The sequence below is a fragment of the Nematolebias whitei genome, chromosome 15 (assembly GCF_014905685.2).
Source record: "Nematolebias whitei isolate Nwh7 chromosome 15, NemWhi1, whole genome shotgun sequence".
Taxonomy (NCBI): Eukaryota; Metazoa; Chordata; class Actinopteri; order Cyprinodontiformes; family Rivulidae; genus Nematolebias; species Nematolebias whitei.
The window spans coordinates 3,153,161-3,168,657 of record NC_056512.1 but is presented as its reverse complement, the minus strand read 5'-3'; the positions used below and the strand labels follow the sequence as shown (position 1 = coordinate 3,168,657).

Here is a 15,497-nt window from a genome sequence, read left to right as displayed (position 1 = left end):
CCCCCCCCCCCCCCCCCCCCCCAGCCCCTCTGTTTCATTGTTTATGACTTCTGGTGTTTTCTTCAGGGTGCAAGTATGTGAGTAAGGCAGCAGCAAAGACCCAGGTTGAATATGACTACGATGGACCTTTAATGAAAACTGTAGTCCCCGGGCCCCGATCACAGGTAACACACACAAATATGAGCACATTCTCCTTTCCTCATTAACTTATATTGAGTATTAAAAGTCTTTATTTTTTGTTTCATTTCTAGGAGCTGACAAAACAACTAGGAGACATCCAGGTGAGCTGAGAGCTGGAAATCTGTTAAAACTACAGAAGTTTTGTCATTTATCACGGGGATCCATACCATGAAGACCCGCGATAAGTGAAAAATTGTGAAGTAGGAATACTAGTACAAGTAGTAAGTAGTAGTTTACTTATATATATATATATATATACACACACACAGTAAATATACGTAAAGAGTGATGTGACATCAAAAGAGACCTATTGACCATATTCTGTACCACAGACTGTACCCAGGGGAGGCCACACCTAGTCTGTATGGTTTACCTACAATCCACAAACAAGGTGTACCTTTAAGACCAATTGTTAGAATGATTAACTCTGTCACTTACAATGTTTCCAAATATCTGGCGTCTGTACTCATCCTTTTAGTTGGCAGCTCAGAACATCACATACAGAACACCATGGACTTTGTGGATAAGGTGAGGGATGTCATCATGGAGACTGATGAAACAATGGTAGATGAAGCTTTTGTCCTTGGTTACCCATGATCCAGGAGAAATTTGATAGTCGGCCATCTCAGAGGCCAGCAGGGAATCAGTTTCAGATAAGCTTTGATTGTTGATTTTTCTTAAGGCAGACAGATTTTTTTCCTTCAGCCTTGAGTCCATCTGGATGTTCTGGTTCCAAAATAGCCTAATTGTGGGAATCCATTCTACTGATCCATGCTATAAGTCTCCTTCAAGGTCAATCCCACCATGCTGACGAGCCCTAGAAGCCGCAGGTGGCCTGCAATTCTCATAAATCGCCTCTACCTTACGGTTTAGCTCGTAAATCAGCTGACTTAGAGTTCCTACAGCACGAACCAAACTTCACACCGACTTGGAAGCTTTGTCATGGCTGAAACAGTTTTGTCTCTATCATTTTCTCATTCACTCCTCAGTCTGTCTCTAAAGCCTAATCATCCATACCAGTAGCAATTAGTATTATCCCAGGTGTACTCATCATTTCTTTCTCCTTCATCCTTACTTAAACCTATCTTCTTCACTACTCCAGCATCTGATCATTGTTCTGTTTACACATAGACAACTCAGTCTCCTCCGTCATGTTTTGTACCTGTTCGCTCTCTGATCTGTATCCGTCCTGTTTTGTCTACCTGATCCCGTTTTGTAAGTTTTGCTTCCACGCCAGCCTTTTTAGGCCCGAGCAGCGAAGCGCTGCGAAGGCCTATTGTAATCGCTCTGTTCAGGCCCGAGCTGCAATTTTTTCCACCAAATGAACTGGCGTTTTGGGGGCCGTAACATATCCCAAAAGTCACCAAATTTGGCGGACGCATCACGACTGGTGAAAAATTACGTATTTTAAGGGCATGGCAAAAATCGCAACAGAAACGGATCAAGAGCACCACCTACAAATTTTCAAAATACCCTCTGGATTAACCCAAAGCCCCCAGTATACTGTCACGTACATCCATACGCAGAGGTACGAGCGTACCCCCCAGGGCATGTCCGTGCAAAGCTCAAATTTTTACGACCGCATACGCGTATGCGGTGTCGCACAATAAACTGCCCAGCGACGGACTGTTTTGTATGCAACACCAATGTATTAAATTCTCCTTCTTCATCTCTGATCTTACCTTTTCTTTTGTTTTTTTGCCAAGAGGCAGTGATCTCTTCCTCCTCCGTTGATGCCATGACTGAAATGGTGACAAATGAAGGAATTTGTCACGAGCGAATTAAACTCAGGTCCAGCATGGCTGCGGGAGGGTCTGGAGATTTCCTGGTGGGCTGGTCTGATGTGTGGGCTGTAGAGCCAGCGCTCCCAGTTTTTTTTTATGTTTTAGATCTTTTTATTAACAACATATAAACACAGAACATCGCTGTGGCTGAGGCTGCCAGCGCTCGCTTTATTTCTTTTTTCCGACCTGTCAATCAATCCAGTAGGCGTGTCAGCCAATGACCAATCGGCGACCTATATTTGTCCCGAAGGTAAATGCCCCTTGACTGTGAAGCTGCTCTGCAGCTGCTCGGGGTGTATGCTGGAGTACAAAGTCTGAACCCTCTGCGTACAGTACACGGGTACGTACGAGTGAACGGACGTACGCGGCAGTATACTGGGGGCTTAAGTTTGTCATAGAAACATGAAATTTGGTACGCTTGTCCAATTCCCCAAGATGCACAGAAAACCCTCTAGCACCAATGTTGTACGATAAACAGGAAGGCGGCCATTTTGGAATGCCGGTCCAATTTTCACACCTTTTTGGCAGTTTAAAGCCTCCGCATTTGAATGAACTCCTCCTAGGGATTTCGCTCAATCGGTTTCAAACTTGACTATTTGGGTCAAAAGGCAAGGGGGATGTAAAATTATCTAAAAGGTTTGTTTCGGAGCATGCTGAAGGGGTGGGGCCAGACCTCAAAGTTTGACATCTTGCCATGAAAAACAAAACGCTAATAGCTCCTACAAGAAAACTGTCTGAGACATCAAACTTTCAGTGATTGATCCACATCCGGTCCCCTGCAAGACTGAATGGTCAAATCATGACATCACTTAAGCCACGCCCCCTGACAACAGGAAGTATAAAGTTTTACGTTGAACGATCCCTATCTGACCCGTTACCTGATCAGCATGACAGTGTGTCCAGTGACCGAAGACATGCTGGTGTAATTTGCTTTACAACACTGACAGTTTTGGGTGGAGCATGTGGGTGGCGTGGCGTGGCGAAGTAAGACATAACGCTGTCGCCATAGGGTTGACTCTAAATTCCACAGTTTTTAACCGTGGTGCACAAAAATTAGTATGATCGATCATTATCCACCCCTTGAACAGCAAGCCATGATAAGTGGCCAATAGCCTCCACAGTGCCCCCTAGACTATTTTAAAACCTCAGCCCCAAGCCATTTTTGGACCAATAATTCTGAAACTCAGTGAACATCTGTATCTTGTCAGGACCTATGAAAAAGTCGCTTGGAGCCATGGTCCAAACTCAACAAGAAGTCGGCCATTTTGGGTCAAAGGGTCAATTTTGGGCGTTTCTAATGGTGCATTTTAACAAACTCCTTCTAGGGATTTTGATGGAATGCCTTCAAGCTTGGTTAATATGCCCTTAACACATTGGGGAGTAAAAGCTATCAAAAGCTTGCATTTTCGTATATGTTAAAGGGGTGTGGCCAGGCCTCAAAGTTGAGATTAACACCATAAATTTCAAAACGCTACAACTTTCACATTGAAAGACCGAAACACACCAAACTTGGCATGAGTCATCCCTGTCCAATGCCCGACGATCCTATTTTGATGTCATCAAAGACCTGCCCCCTCGGAACAGGAAGTCTCTTTTTAGGCCCGAGCAGCGAAGCGCTGCGAAGGCCTATTGTAATTGCTCTGTTCAGGCCCGAGCTGCAATTTTTTCCGCCAAACGAATTGGCGTTTTGGGGGCCTTAACATATATCCAAAGTCACCATATTTGGCAGACGCATCACAACTGGTGAAAAATTAAATATTTAAAGGGCGTGGCAAAAATCACAACAGAAACGGATCAAGAGCACCACCTACTAATTTTCAAAATACCATCCGCATTAACATTAGTTTGTCGTAGAAACATGAAATTTGGTACGCTTGTCCAATTCCCCAAGATGCACAGAAAACCCTCTGGCACTAATGTTGTACGATAAACAGGAAGGTGGCCATTTTGGAATGCTGGCACAATTTTCACACCTTTTTGGAAGTTTACAGCCTGCGCATTTGAACGAACTAGGGATTTGGCTCACAGCCCTCCTTACACTGAACAGCATACACAATATTACACTGTTTGTGCCGGGGGACTGGATCTTTGGGATGAACCAGTCTTTGCCGTAATGTATTTTGGGGTTTAAAAGCCACTGCGACATTATGTTTAGAAAATAAACGTCTCGGTTTCTCAGATACTCGCGCAACATATGGAATGACCACTGGTCTGGGTCTGGGTTCCTCCTCCGGTAGACAGTTACACGACAGGGAGACAGAAAAGTGGGTGAAGAAATTATCTGACAGACAGCTCACCCAGCCGGAGACGGAGATTCTTGCCAGAGGACTGAACTTTGCAGTTGCACCAATAAGAATTCCTCTGGTGGAGATGATCACAGCCACTGAGTCAGCCATCCGCAACAACAAAATTAAAGAGTGTGTGTCACACACTCAGTCGTGGCATTGATGTCCTCTCCATGTGGCTGGCACAGTGCATCCCAGTCTGTAGCATCAAAACAAGCCACAAAAACATCATCATTCTCCCAGCAGACAAAGGAAGGTACACAGTTATTTTGAACCAGTAAGACTATCATGAGAAAGTTATGATACTCCTTAGTGACTTAACCACTTATGAGCTACTGAAAAGAGATCCAGGAAGTTGTTACAAGAAGTTGATAGATTGCCTAAAAATTATGGAGCAGGACAAGGCTATTGACCGTATTCTGTACCACAGACTGTACCCAGGGGAGGCCACACCTAGTCTGTATGGTTTACCTAAAATTCACAAACAAGATGTACCTTTAAGACCAATTGTCAGCATGATTAACTCGGTCACTTACAATGTTTCCAAATATCTGGCGTCTGTTCTCATCCCTTTAGTTGGCAGCTCAGAACACCACATACAGAACACCATGGACTTTGTGGATAAGGTGAGGGATGTCATCATGGAGACTGATGAAACAATGGTCTCTTTTGATATTCAATTCAATTCAATTCAAAAATACTTTATTAATCCCAGAGGGAAATTATATGATGTGGTAACTCATCATCCTGGTTTCATTAAAGAGTTGTTATAGATGCTGATGGCTGTGGGCAGGAAGGATCTCTTGTAGCGGTCTGTCCTACAACGGATTTGAAGAAGACTCTGACTGCAGACACTTTGTTGTTGTATGACAGTCTAATGAAGAGGATGCTGAGGGTTGTCTATAATGTTCTACATTTTATGAAGAATCCTTCTTTGAACAATCATCTCCAAAGGTTCTAGAGGAGTCCCCAGAACTGAGCCAGCCTTCTTTATGAGCTTGTTGATCTTTTTTAAGTCACTTGCTCTGGTGCTGCTACCCCAGCAGATGATGGCAAAAGAGATAGCACTCTCTACAACAGACTTATAGAAGATATGCAGCATCTTGCTGCAAACATTGAATGACTTCAGCTTCCTCAAGAAGTACAGTCTGCTCTGTCCCTTCTTGTAGACAGCTTCACTGTTGCATTTCCAGTCCAGTCTATTGTCCAGGTGAACTCCAAGGTATTTATACTTCTCCACCACCTCCACTTCTTCTCCCATGATGAAAATAGGGTTGGATCTGTTCCTGATTCTCCTGAAATCTACAATCATCTCCTTTGTTTTGTTCACATTCAAGATGAGATGATTGTTTCCACACCATGCCACAAAGCGGTCCACCAGTTCCCTGTACTCAGCTTCTTGTCCATCTCTGATACACCCGACTACTGCAGAGTCATCAGAATATTTCTGCAGATGACAGGAGTCTGTTTTGTACTGGAAATCTGAGGTGTACAGAGTGAAAAGGAATGGTGAGAGTACAGTCCCCTGTGGTGCTCCTGAGCTACTGACCACCTGGTTAGACACACAACCCTTCAGTCTCACAAACTGTGGTTTGTCCGTCAGGTAGTCTTTGATCCAGGCAATTGTTGAGGCCTCCACCTGAGTCTTCTGAAGTTTCTGACAAAGCAAATCAGGCTGGATTGTGTTAAATGCACTGGAGAAATCAAAGAACATGACTCTCACAGTGCTGTCTGCCTTTTCTAGATGACAGTGAGTTTGCTGAAGCAGGTGTATGATGGCATCTTCAACTCCAAGTCCACGCTGATAAGCAAACTGCAGTGGGTCCTGATATGTGCTTGTTTGTCTAGTCAGGTGGGTCAGCAGAAGTCTCTCTAGGACCTTCATGATGTGGAATGTCAGGGCAACAGGTCTATAGTCATTGAGGACTGATGGGTGCGTTTTCTTTGGCACTGGAACAAGACAGGATGTTTTCCACAACACTGGAACCTTCTCCTGGGTCAGGCTAAGGTTAAGAGGTGCTGCAGAACCCCACAGAGCTGCTCTGCACAGACCTTCAGGACTCTGGGACTGACACCGTCTGGACCTGCAGCCTTATTCCGGTTCAGTCTCTCCAGCTGCTTCCTCACCTGACTTCTGGAGACGCAGAGGGGGGAGGCAAAGGAGGTATCAGCATCTTCTGATTTAGTTGAAGACCAATATGTAGAAGAAGGGTCCATGACTGAGGTGGTAGATACAATATTTGAGGTGTGACAGGACAGCCTTGGGTCAATGGAGGGTGGTATGTATGTTTGGCTGTGAGCAAGAGAGGAGGATGCTGAGCTTGTTCCTGAACTGAACCTATTGAAGAATGTGTTCATTTCATTGGCTCTGTCCAGGCTTCCACCCTTCTGATCCTCCTTCTGCTTGAAGCCTGTGATCTGTTTCATCCCTGACCACACCTCTCTGATATTGTTCTGTTGGAGCTTGCTCTCCAGCTTCTTCTTGTACACCTCCTTGCTGTTTCTTATCTTGACTTTTAGTTGCTTCTGTGTGCTCTTCAATAATTCCCTGTCTCTCTCCCTGAAGGCTCTTTTTTTTCTGGTTTAGCAGTTCCTTCCGGTCAGTGATAATCCAGGGTTTGTTATTGGGGAAGCATCTCACTATTCTGGTGGGGATGGTGTTGTTTACACAGAAGTTTATATAGTCGGTCACACACTCAGTCATGGCATTGATGTCCTCTCCATGTGGCTGGCACAGTGCATCCCAGTCTGTAGCATCAAAACAACCCTGCAGGGCTTCTTCAGCTTCCATTGACCATTTTTCACTGTTCTCTTTATTACAGGTTGTCTCTGAACAAGGGGTTTATATTATGAGCAGAGAAACACAAGATTGTGATCTGATTTGCCAAGAGGAGGTCTTGCTTTAGCAATGTATGAATCCTTGACATTTGCATAAAACAAGTCCAGCGTTTTGTCTTCTCTGGTAGAGCAGCTGACAAACTGTTGGAATGTCAGAAGTGTAGCAGAGAGTGGGACATGATTAAAATCACCAGATATTGCCACAAACACATTAGGGTGTTGTGTCTGTAGCTTAGCAACCTCGGAGCTGATGACATCACACGCAGTCTCTGTAACAGCATTGGGTGGAATGTGAACAGTTGCCAAAATAACACTGGTGAACTCTCTTGCAAAATAATATGGACGACAACTTGGTGCTAACAGTTCAATATCTGGACTGCAGAGACGACACTTCACAGTAACATGTCCAGGATTACACCATCTGTTATTCACAAGCACTGCCAACCCACCTCCTTTGCTTTTGCCACTCCTTTAAATCTCTATCTGCTCGTATGACCAGAAAGTCTGGCAGAGAAACACTGGAGTCGGGGATATGATCCTGCAGCCATGTCTCAGTGAAAACACATAACAATGCATTCCTGTTACTCTGGATGGGTCCTTGTTAGGGCTTGAAGTTCATCCAACTTGTTTCCCAGCAATCTCACAATGCCCATCATGATCAATGGAAGAAATGGTTTGAACTTCATTCTTCTCTCTTTCTCTCTCTTCTTTGCTCCTGCTCAGCATCCATGACCCCTCCTTTTCATCTCATTTGGGATTTGGGGCTGTAGTTGAGATATTATTTGAGCTTTGGAGATGTTAATCAGCTGCTCCAGGTTGTAAAAAAACAACCTTGTTGTTATGGTTACGCATCATAACAAATGTCCAAAAGCAAAGATATTTCTGTAAAAATCCTTCCAGCTGCACAACATCCGACACCAGAGGAAATAATCATCCAAAAAAAGTGATTTATATCCAGAAAAAAGAGGAATTAAAGATTTCAAAAGTAATATCTCAGAATGAACGTAACAGAGCTACTCCAACATGCAGCCACCTTGAGCGGCGCAATTCAATTCAGCAATAACAGAGTTTACATCTTTTGTTTCATGTTAATCTACTGTAAAAAAATATAATAATAATAACCTTTGTAAAATACACCAGAATGCAGGAAATGGCATCTACTTTATTCTAAATTTTCTGAAGGAGGATCCCCCCCAAACCCACCACCACAAACGCAGCCGTTCTGTAATGTTCTTTATACAGAATGGAAGGTTATGTAACTGTAAAATAAATAAATGGACTTTACTTAAAGAAGTATTTGCATTTCATGTATTGTATTATTGCATTTGGCCAGCAGCCCTCTGATAGATTTTAAATTTGGCCCTCTCAGGGAAAAAGTCTGGGCACCCCTGCCTTGGCCACTCCCCAATAGAGTGCAGGGGCCACCCTTGCACTGGGTATTCCCAGTAGACCCAGCAACAGCAGAGGAAGAGGCATAAGCCCCTGCCATAGCCAAGACCCCTGGCACTGACCCCTCTGGTTGCCCAGAGCTTGACACATAGCCATCAAGCTTCAAGCGTTGTTCCAGTCACTGTCTGCTGTCTTTCCCAGTCTGGTTCCCTGCCAGAGAGGCCAGAGGCACAATCATACAACAACCCGCTACACCCGCACCCAATGCACCGCAGGCTGGATCCCCTAAGATTATAGAACCCCATTTTGCCAGGTTCTAAGGGCCGGTCCCTTGTCTGCTCATTTTAAAAAGCATTTGTAAACTTACCATCCACTGGGAGTGGACAGATAATATTGATGGCTAGTGTTGATGGTGCCCAAGTTTTAAGTGAGAGTTTCCTTCTCCTAGTCTGGTTGCCTACCAAACCTATCGAGCCCCACCTGCCCAGATGCTTTTGGTTTGCAACACCCTAATTGCCTTCCAGCTTATTGAGGCACACCCTTGTACACCAATAACATGGATCCTCAATCCACCACCCAGGGGATGTGCTTCTACGCAGTACAGCTTCAGCCTGAGGAACAGGTTTATAATAGTTTGTTGAAAGGTGTGTAATGCGTTGTATGTGGTACTCTTGTTACAATTTGACCAAATGGCTACAACTTAGTTCTCATCCTTAGAGGATCATAATTTTAAAATCTGACATGAAATGACGTTGTGTTGTTTGTGGGTTTAGAGGAACAGTGTATTAATACACAACATGGCTCCTTACAGAATGTTGGTGCCATCAACTTCTTCTGTAACTACGATGAGAGCAGAGGGAACTACCTGGTGGACGTGGACGGGAATCGCATGTTGGACATCTATACTCAGATCTCATCCATTCCCATTGGTCAGTAAGAACTCCAACTACAACATCCAGTCAACACACCTTTCTAGATTTCAGAACAAATTCACCTGTTCATACCAGAATTCTGATGCCACGGCTGCAAAAACCATCAGTATCACACAAACACAGAACAACAGGCTGCTGCAGCATGTCACATATTTTAGACAGCTAGGTTTAACCTTTAATGCTTTATTCCAACTAATACAATCACTAAAACAAGAAACTGAATTAAAAACTGTTCAATAAACAACTGAAGCTCTCCCTGGCCCTCCACTGTCTTTCTATTCATTCACAGGGTGTCTGTGCATTCTTAAAAAATCTTAAATTCATGTATGTAAAATGAAGGCCTTAAAATGTCTTTAATTCATTTAAAAATGTGTAAGTTGTTCTTAAATACGTTACTCGAAGGTCTTAAAATTTGTTGGGGAAGGAGGGATCAATGTTCTCAGTCACCAGGACAGATTTCTGTCATCTGTAAAAATGAGGGGGGGGGGGGTATCCATTCTAATGATGATACAGGGATTAAACTGGAGCTGCTTTCAACCAATAAAGAGAAAAAGAGCCACAGTTTTATTTCCAATCAGAGTAGAGCAGGGCGGTTCGTACGGTCTGATACACGGCATGTTTGCACAGCAGAAAGAGGCTGCATGTGAAAGCATCAATCAGCATTTCTCATACAAACCGGATTCCAAAAAAGTTGGGACACTAAACAAATTGTGAATAAAAACTGATTGCAATGATGTGGAGATGGCAAATGTCAATATTTTATTCGTAATATAACATAAATGACAGATCAAAAGTTTAATCTGAGTAAATGTAACATTTTAAAGGAAAAATTTGTTGATTCAAAATTTCACAGTGTCAACAAATCCAACAAATCAAAGTTGGGACAAGTAGCAATAAGTGGCTGGCAAAAGGAAATTGAGCATATAACAAACAGCTGGAAAACTAATTAACACTAATTAGGTCAATTGACAATATGATTGGGTATAAAAAGAGCTTCTCAGAGTGTCAGTGTCTCTCAGAAGGCAAGATGGTAAGAGGATCACCAATTCCACCATTGTTGCGCAGAAAGATAGTGCAGCAATACCAGAATGGTGTTACCCAGCGTAAAATAGCAAATACTTTTAAGTTATCATCATCAACCATGCATAACATCATCAAAAGATTCAGAGAATCTAGAACAATCGCTGTGCGTAAGGGTCAAGGCCGTAAAACTCTACTGGATGCTGGTGATCTCCGGGCCCTTAAACGTCACTGCACCTCATACAGGAATGCCACTGTCAAGGAAATAAAAGAATGGGCTCAGGAATACTTCCAGAAAGCATTGTCAGTGAACACAATCCACCGTGCCATCTGCCGTTGCCCGCTGAAACTCTACAGTGCAAAGAGGAAGCCATTTCTAAGCAAGCTCCACAAGCTCAGACGTTTGCACTGGGCCAGGGGTCATTTAAAATGGAGTGTGGCAAAATGGAAGAGTGTTCTGTGGTCAGATGAGTCACCATTTGAAGTTCTTTATGGAACACTGGGACGCCATGTCATCCGGACCAGAGAGGACAAGGATAGCCCAAGTTGTTATCAACGCTTCGTTCAGAAGCCTGCATCACTGATGGTATGGGGTTGCATGAGTGCTTGTGGCATGGGCAGCTTGCATGTCTGGAAAGGCACCATTAATGCAGAGAACTATGTTCAGGTTCTAGAACAACATATGCTCCCATCTAGACGTCATCTCTTTCAGGGAAGACCCTGCATTTTTCAACACGATAATGCCAGACCACATTCTGCAGCAATCACAACATCATGTCTACGTAGGAGAAGGATCCGGGTACTGAAATGGCCAGCCTGCAGTCCAGATCTTTCACCTATAGAGAACATTTGGTGCATCATAAAGAGGAAGGTGCAACAAAGAAGGCCCAAGACGATTGAACAGTTAGAGGCCAGTATTAGACATGAATGAGAGAGCATTCCTATTTCTAAACTTGAGAAACTGGTCTCCTCTGTCCCCAGACGTCTGTTGAGTGTTGTAAGAAAAAGGGGGGATGCCACACAGTGGTAAAAATGGACTTGTCACAACTTTTTGGGGATTTGTTGACGCCATGAAATTTGGAATTTGAAGTAGGTTGACTGCAGGCACAGTTTCAAGAGTTGACACAGTTGTTCTGTGGAAAGTGTGGTCCTGCTGCTCATATGGGGAGCAATATTATAGGCAGAAACATGGGTGTGCTATGGGGTCTCCAGTTTCTTCTCTTGTTGCCAACCTGTACATGGAGGAGGTAGAAAAGAGAGCCTTGACGTCCTTTTCAGGGACACCACCAATTCATTGGTTCAGGTATGTTGACGACACCTGGGTTAAAATTAAATCTCAGGAAGTCCAACATTTTACTGACCACATCAACTCTGTGGATAAATACATCAAGTTCACACGAGAAGATGTAAAAAATGGCAGGTTGGCTTTCTTGGACTGTGAGGTCTCAGTCTCTGATAGAGGACTTTTGCAAACTGAGGTGTACCGCAAACCCACCCACACAGACCAGTATTTGCAGTTTGACTCCCATCACCCTTTGGAGCACAAGTTAGGAGTCATCAGGACTCTGTATCACAGAGCAGACAGCGTCCCCACTAGCTCAGGAGCCAGGCAGAAGGAGAAATCCCACACAAGACAGGCTCTAGAGCAATGTGGATATCCTAACTGGGCCTTCCTGAAAGCAGAGAAGAAACCCAAACAGGACTCCAGTCAGCCATCAGGTGAAAAGGAGGAACCCAGACCCAGACCAGTGGTCATTCCGTATGTTGAGGGGGTATCAGAGAAACTGAGACGTTTATTTTCTAAACATAACGTCCCAGTGGCTTTTAAACCCCAAAATACATTACGGCAAAGACTGGTTCATCCCAAAGATCCAGTCCCCCGTCACAAACAGAGTAATGTTGTGTATGTTGTTCAGTGTCAGGAGGGCTGTGATCAGTCTTACATCGGGGAAACTAAACAGCCACTGGCCAAAAGGATGGCCCAGCACAGAAGATCAACATCATCAGGCCAGGACTCTGAGGTCTACACTCATCTCCAGGCCAGCGGTCACTCTTTCAGGGATGAAGATGTTCACATCCTGGACAGAGAGGAACGATGGTTTGAGAGAGGAGTAAAGGAGGCCATCTTTGTGAAAAGAAACCGTCCATCATTAAACAGGGGTGGAGCCTCCGGGTTCAACTGTCCCCCTCTTACAATGCTGTGATTGCTAGTATCATTCAGCCCTCTGTGAATAGTAAACAGCCATCAGGTGCTAATGATCCATTGTTAGGCTGATGGTCCTTCTTGAGCATGTGATCAGCTGGTTTTGGTTGTCAGCAGCAAACTGGTTGATCCACTCTGTGAAGGTGCTATTTAAGAGACTGAGCTGAATACAGCACCTCAGACTGAGGAAGTCTCTTGGATGAGAGACGAAACGTTTCTACATTTTTTTGTTGATTTGCTTTGTTTTGTTTTTTTTGAATGTCTAGAGGACCAGATTTAACTTTTTTAGATTTTTCTACCTGGATTATTGAGCATGCATCAGGATATTTTTTTTTTTTTTGGTCCTAAAATTCATTCAAGGTGACATTAAAAAGGTTTTAAAAATTCTTAAATTTGACTTGATGAAAACTGCACATACCCTGCATTCATTTTCCTTTATTTAACCAGATATCAATTTCATTGAAACCTGAATATGAAATCTCATTTAGCTGCAAGTAAATCTGAGGAAATGAAAGAAAACAAGAAATTATTTCATGAAACACTCAGAGCTGCATGAGTGGGAAGCTGAAACTGGCTTGTTAAAGCTGAAAGAACAGAACACAAGCTAAAAGGAGCCAAACACTATCTAAAAGCCTAATGTTGCAAAATGCTAGCTAAAAGCTGAGTGACAAAAGGCTAGCTAAAAGTTAAAGTAGCAAAATGCTGCCCATGGTGGTGTCCTGGGTCACAGAGCCCAGTGACTCCCCAACCATCAGGAGTTTACACACTATTGCTGGAGTTGGTTTAAAGGTTTAAACTGAAGACATCGTGAAACTGGACAAGAAAAAATTATGTGTCCTGTTATGGGTCATTTTCCATAGTTTTCCCTAGTCTAAAAAAAGTCTGACTCTCAGAGCTATTGTTTTGGTGCATGAACATAATGTAATGTTTTGTGTGCAGTGTATGTGCATTTCAGTTATTTCTGCCCAAAGAAACCACTGCCTGGCTTTACAGGAACAAAATTAAGCCAGTTTCTTTTTGTGGAAAGGCTGTTTAAAAGTATGATCTGATGGATAATAAACATGTGTCTTCTATTAATTTTTTTACATTTTGTATTTTGTTAGGTTACAACCACCCTGCTCTCCTCAAGCTAATGACCAACCCCAATAATCTGGTAGGTTCACACACTATCAGTAACCTCAAGGTATCCGGTAACCTCTAATCAATCAGAAAAACAGGAATCATTCAGTAACCCCGTGCCATTTGGTAACCCAGAGTCGTCCTATAGCCTTGAGTCATCCCCTGACTTGAGGCGATCTCAAGTCTTCCAATGGCTTAGTCATTTGATGACCCCGAGCCATCAGGTGACCTTGTGCCCTCAGGTAGTCTGAAGTGTCCTATATCATCAGCATACAGAAATAGTCTGTAAACTGATGTACGTTTAACATGTTGGATTTTATGATTTTAATGTCAGTCCTGTGTTGTCACACAATTTTAACTGAACATATGGAAATATGTTCTCATATAAATACATTAAATTGATGTACCATACAGTCTTGACATCACAGGATGTTTTTTCCTAGAACATATGACTTTATAAGTTGATACTCTAAATCTAGGCATGGAGTTTACCAAAATGTTATTTTCCTAAGTTGACATAAACCACTTGAAGCTGACATTTAAAGAAAGAACAGGAAAACTAGATGGTCCTTAACAAAATAAATAACTTGAGGCCACATTCAAATGACTATGCAAAAAAGACTCCATGGTAAATTTGTTTGTATAAAATATGTACTCTACTTTAAATGGTGGTCTCTGTGGATTCTCTGATCTGTTTGTGTTCTCTTCAGAGCGCATTTGTGAACCGACCAGCGCTGGGAATCCTGCCACCTGAGAATTTCCCTGATAAAATCACAGAAAGTCTCCTCTCAGTTAGTAACAAACCCACACTCTAACACCCAGGATCTTAGTAGTCGGACCTTACTTGGTTGAATAGATACAACTAGTTTCACTCATTGCCTTCCACCAGGTGACTCCCAGTGGGATGAGTCGTGTTCAGACGATGACCTGTGGCTCCTGCTCCAATGAGAACGCCTACAAAGCAATGTTCATCTGGTACAAGGTGAGTGTGGACATCCTCAGGTTTCTCAAGGGGCTGGATATAATACTGAAACGGGTTAAATTATGAAAACGATTTGTGAAACGGTGTGTACAGAGCAGTGCATTACTTTGTACATCTGAGTGTAGATCAGGTAACATCAAACTCATTCTCTGACATGCCTCAATTCACAAAAAGCTACAAAACTGGGCCAGAACAGAAAAAATCCTACATTGAAGACATGAGAAGAATAGCCTGTAGATGTATTTACTGGTTTCAATGAAACTGCATGTTCACTTGAGGGACCTAGGTTAAAATGTTTGATTTCTTATTAAACAAACAGTGAATAAATGCTACTATGAAGCCACAGAAGTATACATTCATACAACTTTCACTTTTAGCTTGTGTTTAGTCCAACGTTGGTCTAGACTCAAACGTAAGAGCTCTGAGATAAATATCAAATTTAAAAAGTAATCAATGGATGGATGGTATCCCTGGATGGGTGCTGAGAGTGTATGCTGACCAACTCACCAAGGTGTTTACAAACATCTTTAACCCGTCTCTGAGTCGGTGCATTGTGCCCACCATCTTCAAGACCTCGACTGTTGTCCTCATCCCAAAGACCTCTGCAGCATCCTGCCTTAATGGCTTTAGGCCCATAGCACTCACATCTGTCATCATGAAGTGCTTTGAGCAAATGATCAAAACTCACATCTGTGTCTCCCTCCCTGACACCCTGGACCCCGTACAGTTCACATACAGAGCAAACGGGTCTACAGATGATGCCGT

General features: G+C 43.2%; 1 protein-coding gene across 1 annotated transcript in view; it reads left to right on the top strand.

Annotated features, from left to right (window-relative positions):
* abat (4-aminobutyrate aminotransferase) overlaps window positions 1-15,497 on the top strand; it is a gene marked incomplete in the record, with an annotated part of 131,810 nt that overhangs the window by 59,603 nt on the left and 56,710 nt on the right. The window contains 6 exon segments of the mRNA XM_037688785.1: window positions 67-164; window positions 252-281; window positions 9,288-9,405; window positions 13,735-13,784; window positions 14,461-14,541; window positions 14,640-14,732. Of these exon segments, the coding sequence (XP_037544713.1) occupies window positions 67-164; window positions 252-281; window positions 9,288-9,405; window positions 13,735-13,784; window positions 14,461-14,541; window positions 14,640-14,732 (470 nt within the window).